Source organism: Pelophylax lessonae, assembly GCF_965119305.1.
Source record: "Pelophylax lessonae genome assembly, chromosome: 11".
Taxonomy (NCBI): Eukaryota; Metazoa; Chordata; class Amphibia; order Anura; family Ranidae; genus Pelophylax; species Pelophylax lessonae.
The window spans coordinates 230,013,496-230,040,822 of NC_138778.1; the positions used below are offsets into that span (position 1 = coordinate 230,013,496).

Here is a 27,327-nt window from a genome sequence, read left to right on the forward strand (position 1 = left end):
ACGAGCCTTCCCTCCCCCACACCCATCAACAAGTCTTCCCTCCCCCCCACCTCCATCAATGAGTCTTACCCCCCCCCACCTCCCTTATTGAGCATTCCTCCACCTCCATCAATAAGCCACCCCCCCACCACACCCATCAATGAGCCTTCCCTCCCCCCCACCTCCATCAAGGAGCCCTACTTCCCCACCTCAATCAATGAACCCCCCCCCCCACCTCCATCAGTGAGCCTTCCCTCCCCCACCTCCATCAATGAGCCTTCCCTCCCCCCCACCTTCATCAACGAGCCTTCCCTCCCTCACCTCCATCAATGAGCCTTCCCTCCCTCACCTTCATCAATGAGCCTTCCCTCCTCGCCTTCATCAACGAGCCTTCCCTCCCTCACCTCCATCAATGAGCCTTCCCTCCCTCACCTTCATCAATGAGCCTTCCCTCCCTCACCTTCATCAATGAGCCTTCCCTCCTCACCTTCATCAATGAGCCTTCCCTCCCTCACCTCCAACAATGAGCCTTCCCTCCACAACTCCAACAAAGAGCCTTCTCTCCCTACCTCCATCAATGAGCCTTCCCTCCACATCTCCATCAATGAGCCTTCTCTCCCCACCTCCATCAATGAGCCTTCCCTCCTCATCTCCATCAATGAGCCTTCCCTCCCTACCTCCATCAATGAACCTTCCTTCCTCAACTCCATCAATGAGCTTTCCCTCCTCACCTCCATCAACGAGACCACCCCCCCACAAACATCAATGCACATTCCTTCCCACCTCCATCAATGAGCCTCCCACCCCCCCACTTCCATCAACAAGCCTTCCATTCCCATATACATCAATAAGCCTTCCTCCCCACCTCCATCGACAAACCTTCTCTCCTCACACACATCAATGAGCCCTCCACAACACATCAATAAGCCTCCCTCATACCCCCCCCCCACCAAGCATTTTGCAATGAGCCCTCCCTCCCCACCTCCATTAACGAGCCTTCCCTCCCCCTACCTCCATCAATGAGCCTTCCTTTCCCCTACCTCCATCAATGAGCCTTCTCTTCCCACCTCCATCAATGAGCCTTCCCTCCCCACCTCCATCAATGAGCCTTCCATCCACATCCATCGATGAGCCTTCCCTCTCCACCTCCATTAATGAGGCATCCCTCCACACCTCTATCAATGAAACTTCCCTCCTCCACCTCTATCAACAAGCCCTCCCTCCCCCACCTCCATCAATGAGCCTTTCCTCCCCCTCCTCCATCAACGAGCCTTCCCACATACACATCAATTAGCTTCCCCCATCCTCCCCCACAACCATCAATGAGCCTTCTTCCCCACCTCCATCAATGAACCTTTTTCCCCCACCTCCATCAATGAGCCTTCCCCTCCCCTCACCTCCATCAATGAGCCTTCCCTTCCCCCACCATCAATGAGCCTCCAACCCCCCCCCCCCCCCATCAAAGAGCCTTCCCCCCACCTCCATCCCTACCTCCATCAACGAGCCTTTAGTAACTTCTACCACAGAATGTAACACTGTGTAATATTTAATGCTTGTTTTAATATTGTATAAAAAAATGTAATTTGTTCCTGACTAATACCTGAATCTATCTGAACAAATAATAATCCTTCGTAAGCAGTGATTGCTTGAAAAGTCGCGTGTATTTATGATGAGTGAAAAGATGTCACTTGGTGTTGCACTCTGAAGGACTTCCCTTAGGAACAATGGAAATATCATTTATTTTCTTTGTGTCCCTAACAACAAAACCAACAACAAAAATACCACAAAAGAGGAACTCACATTCTACAAAGACCCGAGGAAGGGTGCAATAAACATTTCTATCAAAATACACTACATGGCCAAAGGTTGGTGGACACTGGACCATTACATCTATATGGGCTTGTTGGACATCCCTTTCCAAAACCATAACCATCGATATGGAATTGCCTCCACCCCCAGTGGCTATTAATATGGAGTTGCCTCCATCCCAATGGCATGGCCATTATTATAGAGTTGACCCCCCTTCCTATGGCCTTTAATATGGAGTTGCCCTCTCTGAAGTCTTATCAGCCTCCACCCTTCTGGAAAGCCATTCCAAAAAATGTTGAAGGGTGTCTACAAAAATGTTGTGTCCATTTGTGAGGTCAGGTACTGATGTTGAATGCCAAGACCTGGCTCACAAACAACATTCCAACTCATCCCAAATATGTTCATTAGGGTTGAGGTCAGGGCTCTGTGCAGGACACTCAAGTTCCTCCACACCCTACTGGTCAAACCATGTCTTTGTGGCTAGTGTTGTACAGGGGCTTGAAACAGTATTCATGCCCCTTGAAAATACACTACATGGCCAAAAGTTGGTGGACACCTGACCATTACATCTATATGGGCTTGTTGGACATCCCTTTCCAAAACCATAACCTTTGATATGGAATTGCCTCCACCCCCAATGGCTATTAATATGGAGTTGCCTCCATCCCTATGGCCATTATTATAGAGTTGACCCCCCTTTCCTATGGCCTTTAATATGGAGTTGCCCTCTCTGAAGCCGTATCAGCCTCCACTCTTCTGGGAAGACATTCCACAAAATGTTGGAGGGTGTCTATAAAAATTTAGTGTCCATTTGCGAGGTCAGGTACTGATTTTGAATGCCAAGACCTGGCTCACAAACAACATTCCAACTCATCCCAAATATGTTCATTTGGGTTGAGGTCAGGGCTCTGTGCAGGACACTCAAGTTCCTCCACACCGTACTGGTCAAACCATGTCTTTGTGGAGCTAGTATTTTACTACGCTATGTGTGGCGGAAAACTAAAACTGCACATCACCCTGACCACACCATCCTCACCGTAAAACATGGCGGTGGCAGCATCATGTTGTGGGGATGCTTTTCTTCAGCAGGACAGGGAAGCTGGTCAGAGTTGATGGGAAGATGGATGGAGCCAAATACAACGCAATCTTAGAGGAAAACCTGTTAGAGTCTGCAAAAGACTTGAGACTGGGGTGGAGGTTCACCTTCCAGCAGGACAACGACCCGAAACATCCAGCCAGAGCTACAATGGAATGGTTTACATCAAAGCATATTCATGTGTTAGAATGGCCCAGTCACAGTCCAGACCTAAATCACTTTGAGAATCTGTGGCAAGACTTGAAAATTGCTGTTCACAGACGCTCTCCATCCAATCTGACAGAGCTTAAGATATTTTGCAAGGAAAAATGGGCAAAAATTTCACTCTCTAGATGTGCAAAGCTGGTAGAGACATCCCCAAAAAGACTTGCAGCTATAATTGCAGGGAAAGGTGGTTCTACAAATTATTGACTCCGGGGGGTGAATACAAATGCACCCCCACACTTTTCCCATATTAATTTGTAAGAAATTTTGAAAACCCATTTATCATTTCCTTCCACTTCACAATTATGTGGCACTTTGAGTCGGTCTAACACATAAAATTCCAATAAAATACATTTACGTTTTTTGGTTGTAATATGACAAATGTGGAAAATTTCAAGGAGTATGAATACTTTTTCAAGGCACTGTATACAGAAGACCTGGCTTGCATTTGGCATTCCAATTCATCCCAAAGGTGTTCAGTAGGATTATGATCAGGGATTTGTGGAGGCCACTAATGGTTCTCCACACTATACTGGTCAAACCATGTCTTTATGGTTCTGGCTTTGTATACATGGGCACCATCATGGTGGAACAGAAAAGGGTCTTCACCAAACTGTTACCACAAGGTTGGAAGATAACAGTGGTCTACAATGTCTTTGTATGATGCAATATTACCATGATCCTTCACTGGAGACACCTAAACTCATTCATTTGAGGTCCATATACTGTACCTTTGGCAATATAGTGTACACCTTTAGCTTTTTAGCTTTGTCTATTCTGATGAAATAAAGATGAATTGATAATAATTTATCACTGAAAGATACGTTGACGATGTTATATTGTCTTTTAAACATCTAAAAAGCAGCTAAAGACCCAGACACTCGCCACACTGCACAAGCCAGGTCGGTTAGAGCAGAGTTCAGACCTCCAGCCTGCCCCATAAATGATCCTCACCATACCCCTGAGATCCTTACCTCCTTCCCTATGACACGTATGAGGTGTTGGCGGGTGTGTGAATTGCTGGAAAAGCTGAATAGGAATACTTTGGCATGTAAAGCAGTTCATATATGCACGTCAGCCATTTGGCTGGAATCCATTCTTCGAAAAACCTCGCAGAACGTCACTGCGGATTGGATTTCTCGCCTCTAGGAATATCATTACGGTCTTCATCAGAGCAATTATTGTGTAATCCTACATTTACCATCTTACCGAGAGCGGCGACCGTCTTAAATACTAAAATAGAAGCGAGTTTTACATCGGGACTCAGGCTAGGCCTACAATTATCTGTATAGAAATAAAGCATTGATCCACAATGATCTGCAGAGGAAATCTACAGGACTTTCTTCTTAGTACTTTCATTAAAGGAGACTGTATGTAGACGTCTCCATTATTATAATCCTTTGGATGATGGAACATTGCTCTACAATGATCCTTCAGGAGAAGTCACCAGGTCTCCCTTAGTACCATCATTAAAGGAGACTGTATGTAGATGTTTCCATTATTTTAATCCTTTTTATGATGGAACATTGCTCTACAATGATCCTTCAGAAGAAGGATTAGGTCACTCTTCTTAGCAGTACTGGGACAAGGTCATTTAGTGCTCCGGGCGAAGATGACAAAGTGCTCCCTCCCCTCGAAAAGTGTGAGCATCAAGTCTTAGCGAAAAGACCTTTCCCTAAATAAAAATGCAATAATTCCCCCTTCTCCCATCTCAAATTCCCCCCTGGAAAAGGAAACCTGTATCTAAATGTCTCTGTTATTATAATCCTCTGTACCATGGAGCATTGCTCTACAATGATCCTTCAGGAGGAGTCTCCAGGTCTCTACTCAGTACCATCATTAAAGAGGACCTGTATGTAGACATCTCCATTATTATAATCCTTTGTATGGAGATGGAACATTGCTCTACAATGATCCTTCAGGAGAAGTCACCAGGTATATCTTCCAAGTGCCTTGATTAGCGTTGACTTTTCATAGATGTCTCCATTATTATAATCCTTTGGATGATGGAACATTGCTTTACAATGATCCTTCAGGAGGAGTTTCCAGGTCTCTACTCAGTACCTTCATTAAAGAGAACCTGTATGTAGACATCTCCATTATTATAATCCTCTGTACGATGGAGCATTGCTCTACAATGATCCTTCAGGAGGAGTCTCCAGGTCTCTACTCAGTACCTTCATTAAAGAGGACCTGTATGTAGACATCTCCATTATTATAATCCTTTGTATGGAGATGGAGCATTGCTCTACAATGATCCTTCAGGAGAAGTCACCAGGTATATCTTCCAAGTGCCTTGATTAGCGTTGACTTTTCATAGATGTCTCCATTATTTGAATCCTTTGGATGATGGAACATTGCTCTACAATGATCCTTCAGGAGAAGGATTAGGTCACTCTTCTTAGCTGTACTGGGACAAGGTCACTAGTACAACCCCCCCCCCTCCCCTCAAATTCCCTTCCTAGCACAAATTCTATCGTCTCCCCATATCCTCTTTCCTACCACAAATTCAATTCCTCCCCTCCTATTGTGCCTGCAATATACTACATGGGAACTCATCATTCGGCGCCCCCATCCTTCACATACGTTTACTGCGCCCCTCCTGCCCACCTATTGTCCCGGCCCTGCTTCTTAGTGCCTTCATTAAAGGACACCTGTATGTAAATGCCTCTGTTATTATAATCCTCTGTACGATGGAGCATTGCTCTACAGTGATCCACCAGGAGGAGTCTCCAGGTCTCTACTTACCATAGTACCTTCATTAAAGGGGACCTGTATGTAGACATCTCCATTATTATAATCCTTTGTATGGAAATGGAGCATTGCTCTACAATGATTCTTCAGGAGAAGTCACCAGGTCTCTCTTCCAAGTGCCTTCATTAGCGTTGACTGTTCATAGAGGTCTCCATTATTATAATCCTTTGTATGGAGATGGAGCATTGCTCTACAATGATTCTTCAGGAGAAGTCACCAGGTCTCTCTTCCAAGTGCCTTCATTAGCGTTGACTGTTCTTAGAGGTCTCCATTATTATAATCCTTTGTATGGAGATGCAGCATTCCTGCACAATGATCCTTCAGAAGTCGTCACCATGTCTATCTTCTTAGTGCCTTCATTAGGGTTGGCTGTTCATAATTGTCTCCATTTTTATATTCCTTTGTATGGAGATGGAGCATTGCTCTACAATAATCCTCCAGGAGGAATCTCCAGGTCTCTCTTTTTAGTGCCTTCATTAAAGGGGACCTGTATGTAGATGTCTCTATGATTATAATCCTTTGTATGGAGATGCAGCATTGCTCTACAATGATCCTTCAGAAGTCACCAGGTCTCCTTTCTTAGTACTATCATTAAAGAGGACCTGTATGTAGACATCTCCATTATTAAAATCCTTTATATGGAGATGGAGCATTTCTCCTCAATAATTCTTCAGGAGAAGTAACCAGGTCTCCCTTCCTAGTACCTTCATTAAAGGGGACCTGTATGTAGACTTCTCCATTAGTATAATCCTTTGTATGGAGACAGAGCATTGCTGCACAATGATCCCTCAAGAAAGAGAAGTCACCAGGTCTCTCTTCTTAGTGCCTTCATTAAAAGGGACCTGTATGTAGAGGTCTCAATGATTATAATCCTTTGTATGGAGATGCAGCATTGCTCTACAATGATCCTTCAGAAGTCACCAGGTCTCTCTTCTTAGTGCCTTCATTAGGGTTGGCTGTTCATAGATGTCTCCATTATTATAATCCTTTGTATGGAGATGGAGCATTGCTCTAGAATGATCCTTCAGGAGAAGTCACCAGGTCTCCCTTCTTAGTACCTTCCTTAAAGGGAACCAGTATGTAGATGTCTCCATCCATTACTATAATCCTCTCTCTTTCAGAGATGGTAAGAAGAGCGAAAATGATGACACCAGAAGCTTACCTCCATCACCAGGAGAGTAGAGGTCCATTCTAAAGCCCGATTCCTTGCAGAGAAATTCCTTTTTTGTTTGGACAGAGCAGGGAAGAGAGCGATCCTGTTGGTTTTAATTGCTGTGTCCCCATATGGGACAATGACCTTCACTTCCTTTCCAAGACACAACCATCAGCAGGACATAACAGGCCCCAATACACTTAGAGGAGTTGTACGATTATCACATGTTGGACCTGGACAGTCCAATCTCCGGTTCTCATTCCCAGTTTTCACCCATGTAGATAAATACCCGGGGATATACACGCCATAGCTCATATCACTGCAATGCATTGTGATGACAGCAGGGAGATATATGGAGGGCCCACACCCTGTGTAAGATCTACAATCAATATGGTTATCATTTGGGAGCAGATTGAAGCGATTAGCACAGATATAAGCGATGGATAAGATCCAGCAGCCTGCATCTCTTCTTATCGTATCGCTCAGGGCCTGAGATATTCAATGGATCTATCATAAACCTGAAAGACTTCCTGGCTGGAGGATGTCCATCATCTTCTAGCCTTTTCCTCCTCCAGCCTGACTGTCCCTGGCCTGCCTCTTTCATTCATTGGATTTCAGTTCTTTCAACCTTGCCTGCATTGCATAGGAAAGCACTGAGACCCAGTAATGATATCACTGAAACTAAAATATGTCAATGTCATTAATGAAGAGGTGGGGGGGGGGGGGGGGGGGTGTACCGGGATCAGTGCTGGAACAAAGTCCTTCAGCACCCAGAGCAAAGATACCAAACTGTGCCCCCCCCCCCCCACCTCCCCTTAGTGTTAGGGTTAGCAGTGATATCGCTGTGTCACCACTACTGTCGGCATTTTAACAGAAGCAACTGGCACAGGGTTCCCCCATCTCTGCAATAAACCATTGCGCCCAGGGCAGCTGCCCCCTCCTGCCCACCCCTTGTCTCTGCCCTGCCATGCCTGGGGCAGCCATAGTCTAAAATGATTAAACTTCAGCATTAAAGCTAGCAAATAGCTGTTAAAATACATACAGGTGAGCGGGTTAATCTGCCAAAACATTTGTATTTCTGTTCAGCCAGTCATCAGATTAACACACCTGCCATACCATACAGTGCCTTGCGAAAGTATTCGGCCCCCCTGAACTTTGCGACCTTTTGCCTTATTTCAGGCTTCAAACATAAAAGATATAAAACTGTAATTTTTTGTGAAGAATCAACAACAAGTGGGACACAATCATGAAGTGGAATGAAATTTATTGGATATTTCAAAGTTTGTTAACAAATAAAAAACTGAAAAATTGGGCGTGCAAATGTTGTCCAATGTTGACCTAAATGACTAATGATGATAAATAGAATCCACCTGTGTGTAATCAAGTCTCCGTATAAATGCACCTGCACTGTGATAGTCTCAGAGGTCAGTTTAAAGCGCAGAGAGCATCATGAAGAACAAGGAACACACCAGGCAGGTCCGAGATACTGTTGTGGAGAAGTTTAAAGCCGGATTTGGATACAAAAAGATTTCCCAAGCTTTAAACATCCCAAGGAGCTCTGTGCAAGCGATAATATTGAAATGGAAGGAGTATCAGACCACTGCAAATCTACGAAGACCTGGCCGTCCCTCTAAACTTTCAGCTCATACAAGGAGAAGACTGATCAGAGATGCAGCCAAGAGGCCCATGATCACTCTGGATGAACTGCAGAGATCTACAGCTGAGGTGGAAGACTCTGTCCATAGGACAACAATCAGTCGTATACTGCACAAATCTGCCCTTTATGGAAGAGTGGCAAGAAGAAAGCCATTTCTTAAAGATATCCATAAAAAGTGTCGTTTAAAGTTTTCCACAAGCCACCTGGGAGACACCAAACATGTGGAAGAAGGAGCTCTGCTCAGATGAAACCAAAATCAAACTTTTTGGCAACAATGGAAAACGTTATGTTTGGTGTAAAAGCAACACAGCTCATCACCCTGAACACACCATCCCCACTGTCAAACATGGTGGTGGCAGCATCATGGTTTGGGCCTGCTTTTCTTCAGCAGGGACAGGGAAGATGGTTAAAATTGATGGGAAGATGGATGGAGCCAAATACAGGACCATTCTGGAAGAAAACCTGATGGAGTCTGCAAAAGACCTGAGACTGGGACGGAGATTTGTCTTCCAACAAGACAATGATCCAAAACATAAAGCAAAATCTACAATGGAATGGTTCACAGATAAACATATCCAGGTGTTAGAATGGCCAAGTCAAAGTCCAGACCTGAATCCAATCGAGAATCTGTGGAAAGAACTGAAAACTGCTGTTCACAAACGCTCTCCATCCAACCTCACTGAGCTCGAGCTGTTTTGCAAGGAGGAATGGGCAAAAATTTCAGTCTCTCGATGTGCAAAACTGATAGAAACATACCCCAAGCGACTTACAGCTGTAATTGCAGCAAAAGGTGGCGCTACAAAGTATTAACTTAAGGGGGCTGAATAATTTTGCACGCCCGATTTTTCAGTTTTTTATTTGTTAAAAAAGTTTGAAATATCCAATAAATTTCGTTCCACTTCATGATTGTGTCCCACTTGTTGTTGATTCTTCACAAAAAATTACAGTTTTATATCTTTATGTTTGAAGCCTGAAATGTGGCAAAAGGTCGCAAAGCTCAAGGGGGCCGAATACTTTAGCAAGGCACTGTATATACCCAGTACTGTGTCCCCACTATTCACTACTGGCTCCTCCTGTGTCACCGGCCCTCTATGGACTGTATATAAGGACTAAGGCACTTCTGAAGAGTTGTCTGCTCTCCATTCTCAAGTAAAATGCCCAATCCGACCCCCAGTGCCTGAAACATGTTAGCTTGCTAGCCCATTCAGTGATTTCTGCTGAGTAGGGCCATGTGAGAAGATCATTTAAAAAAGGATTTCAGGCACATAATATCTCCAATGGATTTACAAAGTTTTCCATTTCATTTGTTCTCCAATTTCCAAAGTGAAAGGGTCGGCCAACTTGACATGGTCACTGCCCCGCCCACTCCTTATATCCACCAATACCTATAGCAGCACTGAGTTGTGGGACCTCTGTGTCCTCTAATAACCCCGCGGGGGGTCCCATTGATGGAGAATACAAAGGTCCAGGAAATGTATGGGGAGGGGGAGGGATGAACAAGGACTATGAATGGGGCTCAGTACAATTCCCGGGACAATTAGATTACCTCGTCACGCTGAGGGTGGGGAAGGGGGTCCTAAGAAAATAAAGGGTGACACAATTCAGGGCGCTCTATTCTGTGTCTATAATTAACCACTTAGCAGAGCGCTAATTACCCGCTACTTCCTGCCGGAGATAATCACCAACGTCCCCAATCACAATGTATACGCTGTGTACAGAACTGAGCCAGACAAGTCACATTATCCCTGGAAGAGACAGCCAAGGCCGACCATGAGCCGACTGATAGACTGCATCCCTCTGACAGCTTTATAAATCCACTTCATTAACATTCTCCCCGCCTGCCTGTCATCGGAGTCCCTCTACAAGGACAGGAACCTCCAGATCACAGGCAAGGAGTCCACATACAGTCTCATTAACATAGGGGGGGGGGGGATTGAACTCCCTGCTGGGTATTTACTGCTAACCTGTGTTCCATCAAAGAGATTTCCCCTAATTGTCTAAGGAAGAAGTTGCCCCCATGGCAGGGGGCGGGGAGGGGGGGGGTTAATTGAACACCCTGCTGGGTATTTACTGCTAACCCGGGTTCCATCAAATAGATTTCCCCTAATTGTCTAAGGAAGAAGTTGCCACCGTGGCAGTAAAATGGGGAACACTGCTGCTGCTGCAACAGCATGGGCTCAAGACAAGGAACCTCCAATGGAATGGCACCTCCCGGCCAGAAACACTCTGCTGCCATAGTATGATGTCTTGCTGGCCAGGCTATGAAGGGAGCAACTGCATTGGAAAAGGTGAGAGGTCTGTTGGCAATCCTGCTGCTGGAGATTGGTCACTAATGTCAGGGTGGCTTGTCTGATATGGGCCTACGTGAGAATATATCTCTTATAGAGGGCACTGCAAAGTAGTAAAAGCCCCGCAGAAGTTCTAGTCCACCCCCCCAGCCCCATACTTCATGCAAAAAAATTGGGCTGCCTCACCAAAGCAACTAATGAGTAATAAAAAAGTTCACTCTAGCACTAGATACCCATAACTGAAGTTCAGTTATGTATGTAAGCACTTTAACTATGCCGAAAAAAAATAAAATAAAGATGCGCACCCATTAATAGGTTGATCGCTGGCCTTGAGATAGCACATTCCAGCACTAGATAGATACCCATAATTGAAGATCAATTAGTAGTATTAGAGGGACAATATTAAAGAAGGCAATACAACCCCCTCCCTTCCCAAAGCCCCTTCAAGGGGCGATATTGGCTTGAGATAGTTTACTCTAGCACTAGATACACATAAATGAAGTTCAGTTATGTATGTACGCACTTTAACTATGCCGGAAAAAAAAAAGAAGGATGCACACCCATTAATTGGTTGATCTCTGGCAGTATTAATCCTGCCACGTCCCTTCCAAGGATCTCGTCCCAGGGCCAATATTGCCTTAAAACAGTTCCCTCTAGCACTCAATAACCATAAATTAGGTTCAGTTATGAATGTAAGCACTTTGACTATGCCGGAAAAAAAGAGAGATGCTCACCCATTAATAGAATGATCTCAGACAGTATAAAAGGAGGCAATCCAGCCCCGTCCTTTACCAAGGTCTTGTTTCAGGGCCAATATTGCCTTGAGATAGTTCACTAGATACCCATAACTGAAGGCCATTCAGTTTTAAAAGAGGTAATATAACCCCGTCTTTTCCCAGGGTCCCATCCCATGGCTAATGTTGCCTTGAGATTGCACATTCCAGCACTAGATACCCATAACTGAAGATCAATTAGTAGTATTAGAGGGACAATACAACCCCAACCATTCCCAGAGTCCCATCCAAGGGCCAATATTGCCTTGAGATAGTTCACTCTAGCACTAGATACCTATGATTGAAGATCAATCAGTATTAAAGGAGGCAATCCAACCCCCTCTCCCTTCCCAGGGTCCCATTCCATGGCCAATGTTGCCTTGAGATAGCACATTCCAGCACTAGATACCCATAACTGAAGATCAATTAGTAGTATTAGAGGGCCAATACATCCCTTCCCAGAGTCCCATCCAAGGGCCAATATTGCCTTCAGATAGTTCACTCTAGCACTCGATGCACATAATTGAAGATCAATCAGTATTAAAGGAGGCAATCCAAACCCCTTTCGTCCCAGAGTCCCATCCCATGGCCAATGTTGCCTTGAGATAGCACATTCCAGCGCTAGATACCCATAACTGAAGATCAATTAGTAGTATTAGAGGGCCAATACAACCCCATCCCTTCCCAGAGTCCCATCCAAGGGCCAATATTGCCTTGAGATAGTTCACTCTAGCACTAGATACCCATAATTGAAGATCAGTCAGTATTAAAGGAGGAAATCCAAACCCCTTCCATCCCAGAGTCCCATCCCATGGCCAATGTTGCCTTGAGATAGCACATTCCAGCACTAGATACCCATAACTGAAGATCAATTAGTAGTATTAGAGGGTCAATACAACCCCACACCTTCCCAGAGTCCCATCCAAGGGCCAATATTGCCTTAAGATAGTTCACTCTAGCACTAGATACCCATAATTGAAGATCAATCAGTATTAAAGGAGGCAATCCAACCCCCTCCCTTCCCTGGATCTTGTCCCAGGGCCAATACTGCCTTAAAACAGTTCATTCTAGCACTAGATACCCATATCTGAAGTTCAATTATGTATATACACACTTTAACTTCTACCGAAAAAAATAAAAAAAGATGGACACCCATTTATAGGTTGATCCCTGACAATATTAAAGAAAGCAATACAACCCCCTCCTTTTCCAGAGCCCCTTCAAGGGCCAATATTGCCTTGAGATAGTTCACTCTAGCACTAGATACCCATAACTGAAGTTCAATTATGTATGTATGCACTTTAACTATGCCAGAAAAAAAAAAAAAAAGAGTTGCACAACCATTAATAGGTTAATCTCCGGCAGTGTTAAATGAGGCAATCCAACTCTTTACCTTTCCAGGATCTCGTCCCAGGGCCAATATTGCCTTGAGATAGTTACTCTAGCACTAGATATCCATAATTGTAGATCAATCAGTAATAAAGGAGGCATAACTATGCATAACTGAAGATCAATTAGTAGTATTAAAGAAGGCAATACAACCCCCTCCCTCCCAGGGCCAATATTGCCTTGAGATAGTTCACTCTAGCACTAGATACCCACAATTGAAGTTCAGTTATGTATATAAGCACTTTAACTATGCCAGAAAAAAGAAAGAAAGATGCACACCCATTAATAGATCGATCTTCGGCAGTATTAAAGGAGACAATCCAACCCTGTCTCTTCCCAAGGTCTTGTTCAAGGGCCAATATTGCCTTGAGATAGTTCACTCTAGCACTAGATACCCATAACTGAAGTTCAGTTATGTATGAACGCACTTTAACTATGCCTAAAAAAACAAAAAACAAAGACACACCCATTATAAGGTTAATCTCTGGCAATATTAAAGAAGGCAATACAACCTCTCCCTTCCCAGAGCCCCTTCAAGGGACAATATTGCCTTGAAATAGTTAACTCTAGCACTATATACCCCTAACTGAACTTCAATTATGTATGTACGCACTTTAACTATGCTAAAAAAAAAAAAAATAAAGACACAACCATTATTAGGTAACCTACGGCAGTGTTAAATGAGGCAATCCAACCCCAACCCTTCCAAGGATCTCATCCCAGGGCCAATATTGCCTTGAGATAGTTCACTTTAGCACCCAATACCAATAATTGTAGATCAATTAGTAGTAATAAAGGAGGCAAATCACCCCCCTTCTTCCAAGAGTTCCATCCCAGGGTCAATATTGCCTTGAAGAGGATAGAAACATTCCTCCTGACCCCATGAAGAGCATTTGGCCCTGTACCCTCTGCAGGTAGTTGGTACTCCAGTTCCATTTACATCTGCCACCATTTTCTTTTAACGCAGAAACAACCCGCCTAATTCTACCCAGTCAGCTCAAACCTCCATACCAGTATGACCGCCATATAATAAACATCTTCTGGAATCAAACTCAACAAATCTTCAGACTTTATTCTACTGGAAAGTTGGCAGAAGATCGCTCACATCGCACAGTCATGTTGGAAAAATGGCGGACGCCAAAAGTCCCCCGTGAAAGCATCTTCCATCTCCTTCACCATCGCGCCATTAATTATGTATTCTCTGCGATCAATATGCATCAGGAATTAGAGACTAATGCAGCGGGAGGTAATGCTGAGCCCCCACCCCCCTCCCATCTGCTGACCAAGCAGATTCCACCCATTTTATAAAGTGGAGCATTTACCGAACCCGCAGATCTATGTACCCAGCGAGAGCGAAGATACTTCCCGGCATACATCAGCATATGGAAACAACTCCACCCGGAAAATTAATGAGATGCAGCCGACCCACAGGAAGGTTACACATTACATACTGGCTCTTCTTATCCTTGTAGCTGGAAGGATGGAACTGCATTGTGTGCAATGATTGGCAACAGGGCCGCTGATAAGGCAGCACAGCCAGCCCTCCTGTTCTGGGTCAAGCCACCATCAGTTCAAACGGGGGGCCCAGGCATCTGCCGGGCAGGAGGGGCAACCATATTGCCAACTCTTGCTGCTCCTCCTGCAGCTATACCAGCTTCTCCTCTTTTTCTTCCTCCAGCTGCGCTGCGGGGGGAAGTGGAATCTGTGTGCCCACCCCCCCCCCCCCCTGCTGGCTGGCCTGGCATGGTGTATTGTTCAGCACCGATGCTTGGTGCACGCCTGGTCAGCTGACCACACACAGCCAATGATTGGGTTTGCACTCACTCTCTCGCTGCTCGCGCTCCCTCAGGACGGCGTCCATCCACTTCTGCTTGTCCTCGGCGGTTTTGGCCATGCAGACGAACCATTTGTTCTTGGCGGTGTTGTGGATCTTCCAGCCGTTGGTCACGGTGTAACCGTTACTGTGATAATCGGCTGCGGGAGAGAGAAGTGACACCATGCATGAGACCCGATTAACCCCCACAACCCCCCCCCCTACACAACACACCCAATTACCCCCACAATCCCCCCCCTCATACACAACAGACCTGATTACCCCCTCAATCCCCCCCCCATACACAACAGACCTGATTACCCCCACAATCCCCCCCCATACACAACAGACCAGATTACCCCCTCAATCCCCCCCCCCATACACTACACACCCAATTACCCCCACAATCCCCCCCTCCCCATACACAACAGACCTGATTACCCCGTCAATCCCCCCCATACACAACACACCCAATTACCCCCACAATGCCCCCCCCCCCATACACAACAGACCCGATTACCCCCTCAATCCCCCCCCCATACACAACACACCCAATTACCCCCACAATCCCCCCCCCCCCCATACACAACAGACCTGATTACCCCTTCAATCCCCCCCCATACACAACACACCCAATTACCCCCACAATGCCCCCCCCATACACAACAGACCCGATTACCCCCTCAATCCCCCCCCCATACACAACAGACCTGATTACCCCCTCAATCCCCCCCCCCCATACACAACAGACCTGATTACCCCCACAATCCCCCCCCCCCATGCACAACAGACCTGATTACCCCCTCAATCCCCCCCCCCATACACAACAGACCTGATTACCCCCTCAATCCCCCCCCCCCCCTTACACAACAGACCCGAGACCACCCCTGGTAAATCTTACTGCAGTCTGTGTCTCTATTGGGGAGATTTTCCTGTACTTCCTGTCCCAGTAACTGGGAATGAGAGGACAGGAAATGATGGCAAATCTCTCCAATGGAAGCAAAGACAATAAACGATAATCTATTCACAGTGAGGAAAGGTGAGAACCCTGCGTGTGCCCTCCACCAACTCTTCCTGATCAGTTAAACATAGCACCGGCACTAAATATATATATATAAATATATATACACAGTATCTCACAAAAGTAAGTGCACCCCTCACATTTATGTAAATATTTTATTCTATCTTTTCATGTGACAACACTGAAGAAATGACACTTTGCTACAATGTAAAATAGTGAGTGTACAGCTTGTATAACAGTGTAAATTTGCTGTCCCCTCAAAATAACTCAACACACAGCCATTAATGTCTAAACTGCTGGCAACAAAGTGAGTACACCCCTAAGTGAAAATGTCCAAATTGGGCCCAATTCGCCATTTTCCCTCCCCGGTGTCATGTGACTCGTTAGTGTTACAAGGTCTCAGGTGTGAATGGGGAGCAGGTGTGTTAAATTTGGTGTTATCCCTCTCACTCTCTCATACTGGTCACTGGAAGTTCAACATGGCACCTCATGGCAAAGAACTCTCGAAGGATCTGAAAAAAAGAGTTGCTGCTCTACATAAAGATGGCCTAGGCTATAAGAAGATTGCCAAGACCCTGAAACTGAGCTGCAGCGTGGTGGCCAAGACCATACAGCGGTTTAACGGGACAGGTTCCACTCAGAACAGGCCTCGCCATGGTCAACCAAAGAAGTTGAGTGCACGTGCTCAGCGTCATATCCAGAGGTTGTCTTTGGGAAATAGACGTATGAATGCTGCCAGCATTGCTGCAGAGGTTGAAGGGGTGGGGGGAGGGGTCAGCCTGTCAGTGCTCAGACCATACGCCACACACTGCATCAAATTGGTCTGCATGGCTGTTGTCCCAGAAGGAAGCCTCTTCTAAACATAATGCACAAGAAAGCCTGCAAACAGTTTTCTGAAGACAAGCAGACTAAGGACATGGATTACTGGAACCGTCTCCTGTGCTCTGATGAGACCAAGATAAACTTATTTGGTTCAGATGGTGTCAAGCGTGTGTGGCGCAACCAGGTGAGGAGTACAAAGACAAGTGTGTCTTCCTACAGTCAAGCATGGTGGTGGGAGTGTCATGGTCCGGGGCTTCATGAGTGCTGCCGGCACTGGGGGGCTACAGTTCATTGAGGGAACCATGAATGCCATCATGTACTGTGACATACTGAAGCAGAGCATGATCCCCTCCCTTCGGAGACTGGGCCACAGGGCAGTATTCCATCATGATAACCCCAAACACACCTCCAAGACAACCACTGCCTTGCTATAGAAGCTGAGGGTAAAGGTGATGGACTGGCCAAGCACATCTCCAGACCTAAATCCTATTGAGCATCTGTGGGGCATCCTCAAATGGAAGGTGGAGAAGCGCAAGGTCTCTAACATCCACCAGCTCTGTGATGTCATCATGGAGGAGGGGAAGAGGACTCCAGTGACAACCTGTGAAGCTCTGGTGAACTCCATGCCCAAGAGCGTTAAGGCAGTGCTGGAAAATAATGGTGACCACACAAATATATTGACACTTTGGGCCCAATTTGGACATTGTCACTTAGGGGTGTACTCACTTTTGTTGCCAGTGGTTTAGACATTAATGGTTGTGTGTTGAGTTATTTTGAGGGGACAGCAAATTTACACTGTTATACAAGCTGTACACTCACTACTTTACATTGTAGCAAAGTGTCATTTCTTCAGTGTTGTCACATGAAAAGATAGAATAAAATATTTACAAAGAGGTGAGGGTGTACTTACTTTTGAGAGATCCTGTATATAAGTGGAGGAAGATGATATTAGGAGGTAAGTCTGTTATCGCAGCGGAGGAGGCTGGAGGCGATTTTGCGGTTATCGCATTATATGACATAAAACAGATGTCTATGAAATGCACATTTATTAGCTTAGGACGGCTCTGCAATGTGATTGGTGTGAGCGGACGCAATGATATCCAGACGTCTTCATCCAATCAGAGTAAACGGTGGAGGATGCACGCAGTGCCGGGGCGAGAGCGCACTTCACACAAAACACGCACAGATGGTGACAAAGCCGGGATCTCATATAATTACATGGATTGGGAGTCTCCGCTTTCACCTGTCACAGCGCGCCGCTGTGTAATCAGATAACACAAGGACACTCGCCGTATTAACAGTCGCAGCGCTGCGACACGATGCAGCCAATTAATGATTGATTACTGGAAATTTAAACCTGTAAAGTCAATTAGACCTCGGGAGCTTGGATCTGCTGACAGACGGTGCAGGAGAGAGGATCCAGGCACAGGAAGCGATAATAATTAGAAAAGTACTGTGGTTCGCACTCCCGCCTTGCAGCACTGGGGTCCTCGGTTCAAATCCCAACCAGGATATTCTGCATGGAGTTTGCATGTTCTCCCTGTGCCCGTGTGGGTTTCCTCCCACACTCCAAAGACATGCTGGTAGGATAACAAGCTCCTGTCCAATCTGGCCCTAGTATGTGTGTGCAGAGCCACTAATAAGGGGGAACCACAGGGCCTCTTGTATCAGTTCAGCAGGGGGGCCCGGGCATCAGGGGGAATCAAATTGTGGACAGCAGGGGGTGATCAGTGCGGCAATTACATAACTGATCCCCTGCATGGATCTCCCTGCTGTATCTGAAAGCTGAGTTCTCCTCCTCTCCCTCCTGCCGGCTTTCTGCTGCTGCAGGGAGAGCCCTATAGGGAATTGGTTCCTATAATTGACCCCCCCCCCCCTACACCTATCGCCCCTCCTGTCCACTATTCAATTCCCTTGTTGCCTGGAACCCCCTGCATAATCCCCACCCCGCAGCTCCAACTCCTCTCATCTCAAGCCGGCTTTGAGCTGCTGCAGGGGGAGCCATATAGGGGATTGGTTCCTATAATTGCCCCCCCCCCCCATCACACTTATCACCCCTCCTGTCCACTATCCAATTCCTCCTGCTGCCTGGGCCCCCTGTGTATCCTCCCACCCGCAGCGCTTCAGGCTTCCCCTCCTCTCCTCTCATGCCGGCTTTCAGCTGCTGTAGGGGGACCCATATAGGAGATTGGTTTCCTGTAATTTCCTCCTCTGTCACACTTATTACCCCTCTCCTGTCCACTATCCAATGCCCCCTATTGCCTGGAACACCCTGCGTAACCCCCCTCCGCTACCCGCAGCTCTTCTGGCTTCCACTCCTCTCATCTCACACCGGATTTCAGCTGCTGCAGGGGGAGCCATATAGGGGATTGGTTCCTGTAATTGCCCCCCCCATCACACATACCACCCATCCTGTCAACTATCCAATTCCCCCTGCTACCTGGGCCCCCTGTGTATCCTCCCACCCACAGCGCTTCAGGCTTCCCCTCCTCTCCTCTCATGCCAGCATTCAGCTGCTGCAGGGGGACCCATATAGGAGATTGATTTCCTGTAATTTCCCCCTCTGTCACACTTATTACCCCCCTCCTGTCCACTATCCAATTCCTCCTGCTGCCCAGAACCCCCTGTGTACCCCCCCCCCCACCCTCCAAAAAAAGGTGCAGCTCTTTGGGCTTCCACTGCTCTTATCTCACACCGGATTTCAGCTGCTGCAGGGGGAGCCATATAGGGGATTGGTTCCTGTAATTGCCCCCCATCCTACTTATTACCCCCTTCCTGTCCACTATCCAATTCGTCCTGTTGCCTGGAACTCCCTGCGTACCGCCCCCTCAACCCACAGCTCTTCCGGCTTCCACTCCTCTCATCTCACACCGGCTTTCAGCTGCTGCAGGCGGAGCCATATAGGAAATTGGTTCCTGTAACTGACCCCCCTGTCATACTTATCACCCCTCCATGTCCACTATCCAATTACCCCTGCTGCCCAGGGCCCCCACCCGCACCGCTTCTGGCTTCTCCTCCTCTCCTGTGAGCCTTAAGCTGATGTAGGGTGAACCATATAAGAGACTTGTTCCTGTAATTGCCCCGTGCCACATTGATCACCCCGTCCTGTCCACTATCCAATTCCCTCTGCTGCCCGAGGTCCCCTGTGTACACCCCTCCCCATAGCGCTGCTACCTTCCCCTCATCTCCTTTCATGCCAGATTTCAGCTGCTGCAGGGGAAGCCACTGGGAGGACATATTCCAGTATTTGGGGTCCCTTGCCGCCCAATAAAACTGGATAGGAGAAGCGTATTTACCTGTTCCATCCTCCACATTCTCCACCTCCATCACTTCTGTATTGATCCTCCCGCGGAATATGTACAATGTGCCGTTAATGGATTTGGTCCTTTTTGTTGACTTTTTCCCCGCGACCCTAAAGGGTGAAATCAGGACAGATCAGGCAATCATCCAATAAAACCCCAAAACCTCTTCTTCAATACAACAATGCATCGTTCCCTTACTGGGTCTGCACCAGAGAACCTACAGGCATCCCGCTGCGTGGGATATGGCATCCCCTGCCATGTCTTTAGGCTTTCTGTAATTCTTGGTGGGATTTTTACCAGGGGCTGACTGGCAACTTTCAGCCTAGGGGGCAAGTACAAACCAGAGGCCCATGGTGCAATGACTCGGCCCCTCCCACTCTCTCTCTTCCCGACCTCCTCCTGACCCCCATTCCAGGCTGAAGCTCCGGTCTAGGTACTCTCTACTTACCGGCCAAATATGGTTTCCCGACCTGGCCAACAGGGGGAGCTGGGACATCTCGGTTGGGGCTGGCCGGGGGGGAGAAGAGTCTCCAGTGGGGCATAGAACCGGCCTCTGCTCAGACGCAGCTTACACCATCCATGCTGGGGGGTCTGCACTCTGTCCTTGTCTTTATCCCGCACTCTTCACCAGGAATCCTTTAGGCATTTCTGTGGAAGAAGCGGTGCATCCTTTTTATGGGGCATCAGAGTGGCACAGGGGAAGGGAGGGGGGGCAATTGCCCCCCTGCCCCCTTGTCCAGTCCCCCCCTGATTCTTACACAGGATGAGTGACATCTAGAAGGATGCCAGAGGGTACAACGTTCCCTGATAAACCCTGGACTGAGCATCAGATCATAGCAATGGAAGACCCCCCACCCCCCCCCCCGGTATTCATGGTAAAAAAAATGCCACCGAATGTGCTGCAATGTCAGTATCTACAGAACAGGAGCAGGAGTTTGCTAGGACCCCTGCAATGTACATTGCTGACCAATAGAAGATTATTTTGACCCTTACGCATGAGCCATCAATTAGTATAGGTCCGGGCAAAAAAATATTATATGCATATAATTCTTTTTTTATATACAGTGAGGGAAAAAAGTATTTGATCCCTTGCTGATTTTGCACGTTTGCCCACTAAGTAATGATCAGTCTATAATTTTATTGGTCGGTTTATTTTACCAGTGAGAGACAGAATAACAACAAAAATATCCAGAAAAACGCATTTCAAAAAAAGTTATCAATTGATTTCCATTTTAATGAATGAAATAAGTATTTGATCCCCTATCAATCAGCAAGATTTCTGGCTCCCAGGTGTCTTCTATACAGGTAACAAGCTGAGATTAGGAGAACTCTCTTAAAGGGAGTGCTCCTAATCTCAGCTTGTTTCCTGTATAAAAGACACCTGTCCACAGAAGCAATCAATCAATCAGATTCCAATCTCTCCACCATGGCCAAGACCAAAGAGCTGTCCAAGGAGGTCAGGGAGAAGATTGTAGACCTACACAAGGCTGGAATGGGCTACAAGACCATCGCCAAGCAGCTTGGTGAGAGGGTGACAACAGTCGGTGCGATTATTCGCAAATAGAAGAAACACAAAATAACTGTCAGTCTCCCTCAGTCTGGGGCTCCATGGAAGATCTCACCTCCTGGAGTTTCAATGATCATGAGAACGGTGAGGAATCAGCCCAGAACCACACAGGAGAATCTTGTCAATCATCCCAAGTCAGCTGGGACCATAGTCACCAAGAAAACAATTGGTAACACTACGCCGAAAAGGACTGAAATCCTGCAGCACCTGCAAGGTCCCCCTGCCCAAGAAAGCACATGTACAGCCCGTCTGATGTCTGCTAATGAACATCTGAATGATTCAGAGGAGAACTGGGTGAAAGTGTTGTGGTCAGATGAGACCAAAATCGAGCTTTTCGGCATCAACTCACCGTGTTTGGAGGAGGAGGAATGCTGCCTATGACCCCAAGAACTCCATCCCCACCGTCACACATGGAGGTGGAAACATTATGCCTTGGGAGTGTTTTTCTGCTAAGGGGACAGGACAACTTCCCCTCAAAGGGATGATGGACGGGGCCATGTACCATCAAATCTTGGGTGAGAACCTCCTTCCCTTAGCTAGGGCATTGCAAATGGGTCATGGATGGGTATTCCAGCATGACAATGACCCAAAACACACGGCCAAGGCAACAAAGGAGTGGCTCAAGAAGAAGCACATTAGGGTCCTGAAGTGACCTAGCCAGTCTCCAGACCTTAATCCCATAGAAAATATGTGGAGGGAACTGAAGGTTCGACTTACCAAACATCAGCCTCAAATCCTTAATAACTTGGGAGAGGATCTGCAAAGAGGAGTGGGACAAAATCCCTCCTGAGATGTGTGCAAACCTGGTGGCCAACTACAAGAAATGTCTGACCTCTGTGATTGCCAACAAGGGTTTCTCCACCAACTACTAAGGGGTCAAATACTTATTTCACTGCAAATCAATTCATAACTTTTTGAAATGCGTTTTTCTGGATATTTTTGTTATTCTGTCTCTCACTGGTAAAATAAACCGACCAATAAAATTATAGACTGATCGTTTCTTTGCCAGTGGGCAAACCTACAAAATCAGCAGGGGATCAAATATTTTTTTCCCCTCAATGTATTCAGTACATCTCTGCGATAGCAATATATAAACATTTTCCCATCTTAAATAACTTTAAAAATGCGACAAGTACAGAAAAACCTTTCTATCTGCCAGAAATCCAATATGTCCGAACTTCCTGCCTAGGCTGACAACACAGCGATTTTCTGCACTGAAATCCCAAGCAGTGGTGTCAGCCCCCGCCTGTCAGACTACAAAACTCAATAAAACAACACTGCTGTTCTGACTCCACAGGTCCCGCCCATACAATCCATGTAAGGAATGGGCTCTTGGGAGATGTAGTTCTGGGGCATGCCAAGGTCAATGGGAAGAACTGCTATCTCTGCAGGAATTTTACTAGCAGCCTGGTAAAGAAGACGTCACGGAGAGTCATGAAAAGCTTTTTCTCACAACAGGAAGAAGGAAAAGATTCCCTTAGAGCAGTATACTCCAAACTGCAGCCCTTTGCTTGCTTTTATGCGGCCCTCGGGGGGACTATTTCATCCACTGACACCAACAATGGGGCCTAATTAAATCAATGATGGGGCACAAATCCTCCCACTGACTCCAATGACGGAGCTCAATGAAAACATTTATGAGGCACAATTCCTCCCACTGACACCAACAATGGGGCACTATTTCTCCCACTGACACCAATGATGGGGCCCAACTCCTTCCACTGACACCAACGATGGGGTTTAATTTCTCCTGCTGACACCAACGATGGGGTACAATTACTTCTATTGACACCAATGATGGAACAGAATTCCTTCCACTGACACAATGATGGGGCACTATTCCTCCCACTGACCCACTGACACCAACGATGGGGTACACTTTCTCTCACTGGCACCAATGATGGGGTACAATTACTCCTTTTGACACCAATGATGGGGTACGATTTCTTCCACTGACACCTACAATGAGGCACAATTTCTCCTACTGAAACCAATGATGGGGCACTATTCCTCCACTGACACCAACAGCACAATTTCTCCTACTGACACCAACAGCACATTTTCTCCCACTGACACCAACAATGGGGCAATATTTTATCCACTAATACCAACAATGAGGCGAAATAGCCCAATAACACCAATGATGGGGAACAATTCCTTCCACTGACATCAACAATGGGGTAATATTTCATCCACTAATACCAACAATGGGGCATAATAGCCCCACTAACACCAACAATGGGGCCCAATGAAATCAACGATGGGGCACAATTCCTCTCACTGACACCAACGATGGGGCAATTTCTCCCACTGACACCAATGATGGAGCAAAATTCCTTCTATGAACACCAATGATGGGGCACAACTCCTCCCACTAACCCCAACAATGGGGTATAATTGCTCCTATTGACACCAATGATGGAGCCCAATGACACCAATGATGGGGCACAATTCCTTCCACTGAAACCAATGATGGGGCACATTTTCTCCCACTGACACCAACAATGGGGCAATATTTTATCCACTAATACCAACAATGAGGCGAAATAGCCCAATAACACTAATGATGGGGCACAATTCCTCCCACTGACACCAATGATGGGGCACTATTCCTTCCACTGACACCAATGATGGGGCACTATTCCTCCCACTGACACCAATGATGGGGCACTATTCCTTCCACTGACACCAATGATGGGGTGCTATTCCTCCCACTGACACCAATGATGGGGCGCTATTCCTTCCACTGACACCAACGATGGGGCATAACTTCTCCTGCTGACACCAACGATGGGGCACTATTCCTCCCACTGACACCAATGATGGGGTGCTATTCCTCCCACTGACATTAATGATGGGGCGCTATTCCTTCCACTGACACCAACGATGGGGCATAACTTCTCCTGCTGACACCAACGATGGGGTACAATTACTTCTATTGACACCAATGATGGAACAGAATTCCTTCCACTGACACAATGATGGGGCACAACTCCTCCCACTGATCCACTGACACCAATGATGGGGCACAATTTACTCCTTTTGACACCAATGATGGGCACAATTCCTTCCACTGATATCAATGATGGGGTACAATTTCTCCTACTGAAACCAACGATGGGGTACAATTCCTCCCACTGACACCAATGATGGGGCACTATTCCTCCCACTGACACCAATGATGGGGCACTATTCCTCCCACTGACACCAATGATGGGGCATTATTCCTTCCACTGACACCAATGATGGGGCAAAATTCCTCCCACTGACATCAGGAACTTTATTTTTTCCACTTCCAGTGGCCACAATCTACCTTTCCCTAGAGGGGGAGGTTGGGGGTAAATTTGGGTCATGCCTGAACATATACTGTACCTGGATTTCCGCTTGCAGTAGACGAGGAGATTGTCGAAGAGGAAGAACATGCGTTCCTGGATGTTCCCCGCCGATATCTTCAGCAGCGTCCCCTGCAGGAGGAGCTGGGTACAGATGTCTGTCAGGTTGGAGCCCTGCGGGGTGATAAGATCAGATCATTCATTCTCTGAGCACTCCGTCCTCTCTATCTCCGTTCTCATTGGATCAGCCATTGAATAATGCAGAAATCCCGCAGTGTAAATGATACTTTGTATTCTGACTCCGAGAACTTGGAAGGCTTTGTTAGACTTTCTACCATGAGGAAAGGATCTCACACACCTTTCATTTAATTTCAACCAATAAAATCATCTTTAATTCAAATGAAGACAATAAAGGTGATTACTTAACCACTTCCAAACCGGGCCAATTCTGGCATTCCTCTCCTACAATTAAAAATCATCATTTTTTTTGCTAGAAAATTACTCAGAGCCCCCAATATTTTTTTTTTAGCAGAGACCCTACGAAATAAAACGGCAATGAAAATCTCTTATATTCCCTGAGCAAACAAGAGATACCAAATAGCGATTTCTACTGAACCTAACGGGGACTGTGGGTGATTCGCATTACATCAGGCGAATACCCAGAGTAACTGAAGATCTTTTACTTACTAAAGGCGTTTTTTGACCCAAGCGATCTTTTCCTAATGTGAGCAGCCAATGAACTCAAGAGGTGGCTTGAAGAAGGCACATGACGCAACGTGTCAGGTGGAGCCAACCCAAGTAGTCTTTTCCTAGTATACAAGACACGGGAAATGACATCACCGGCTCCACTCGACGCGTTGCGTTACTTGTAACATGACTTCTTCCCTTGAAGAAGGAGCGTGACAAGTGACGCAACATGTCGGGTGGAGCCAACCCAAGTAGTCTTTTTCCAGGTATACAAAACACCAGAAATGACATCACTGGCTCCACTTGATTAGGAAGTCACGTTACTTGTCACGCTCCTTCTACCCTTGAAGAAGGCACGTGACAAGTGACGCAACGCATCGGGTGGAGCCAATCCAAGTAGTCTTTTCCTGGTATACAAGACACCGGAAATGACATCACCGGCTTCACTCGACGCATTGCGCTACTTGTCACATGACTTCTTCCCTTGAAGAAGGAGCGTGACAAGTGACGCAACACGTCGGGTGGAGCCAACCCAAGTAGTCTTTTCCTGGTATACAAGACACCAGAAATGACATCACTGGCTCCACTCGACGAAGAAGTCACGTTACTTGTCAAGTGACTTCTTCCCTTGAAGAAGGCACGTGACAAGTGATGCAACACGTCGGGTGGAGCCAACCCAAGTAGTCTTTATCTGGTATACAAGACACCGGAAATGACATCACTGGCTCTACTCTACGAAGAAGTCACGTTAGTTGTCACGCGATTTCTTCGCTTGAAGAAGGAACGTGACAAGTGACGCAACATGTCGGTTGGAGCCAACCCAAGTAGTCTTTTCCAGATATACAAGACACCGGAAATGACATCACCTGCTCCACCCGACGCGTTGCGTTACTTGTCAAGTGACTTCTCCCTTGAAGAAGACACGTGACGCAACCTGTCGGGTGGAGGCGACCCAAGTGGTCTTTTCCTAAGGTGAGCAGTCAATGCACTCAGAGGTGGCTGGTGGAGGATAATTAATGACTAATTCAACACTGTTTTGGCACAAATCGGATCAGGCACACTCCCTTATGTTGACATAATATCTGCTCAAATCTTAGGACTACCACAGATTTAAGTATTTGGACTTATTAATGATTTTATGGTTGATTGTTTGCTACAGAGGATATAAAAAGTCTACACACCCCTGTTAATTGTCAGGTGTCTGTGATGTAAAAAGAAAATGAGACAAAAATAAAGTATTCAAAACTTAGGTGGAGGGAAGTAAAAATAAAAAACTAAAATAATATGGTTGCATAAGTCTGCACACCCTTAAACTATTACCTTGTTGAAGCATGATTTTTTTTTTTTACAGCACTCAATCTTTTTGGGTATGAGTCTATCAGCATGGCACACCTTGACTTGACTCTTTGTAAAAACACCCCAAATCTGTCGGATTGCGGGGTGCATCTCCTGTGCACGGCCCTCTTCAGATCACACCACAGATTTTCAATAGGATTCAGGTCTGGGCTCTGGCTGGGCCATTAAAATACTTGAATCATCTTCTGGCTCGGCCATTCCTTTGTTGATTTGGATGTATGCTTTGGGTCGTTGTCATGCTGAAAGAAGAAGTTCCTCTTCATGTTCTCGAAGAAGCCTGAAGGTTTTGTGCCAATAGTGACTGGTATTTGGAACTGTTCATAAT

General features: G+C 46.4%; 1 protein-coding gene across 1 annotated transcript in view; it reads right to left on the minus strand.

Annotated features, from left to right (window-relative positions):
* The window catches only part of PREX1 (phosphatidylinositol-3,4,5-trisphosphate dependent Rac exchange factor 1), a 362,103-nt gene that overhangs the window by 172,247 nt on the left and 162,529 nt on the right, over window positions 1-27,327 (minus strand). Inside the window, exons 7-9 of the mRNA XM_082271747.1 lie at window positions 25,000-25,133; window positions 20,055-20,170; window positions 14,927-15,076 (exon numbers count right to left, since the gene is read on the minus strand). Coding sequence (XP_082127873.1) covers window positions 14,927-15,076; window positions 20,055-20,170; window positions 25,000-25,133 — 400 coding nt within the window. The remainder of the gene's footprint in view (window positions 1-14,926; window positions 15,077-20,054; window positions 20,171-24,999; window positions 25,134-27,327) is intronic.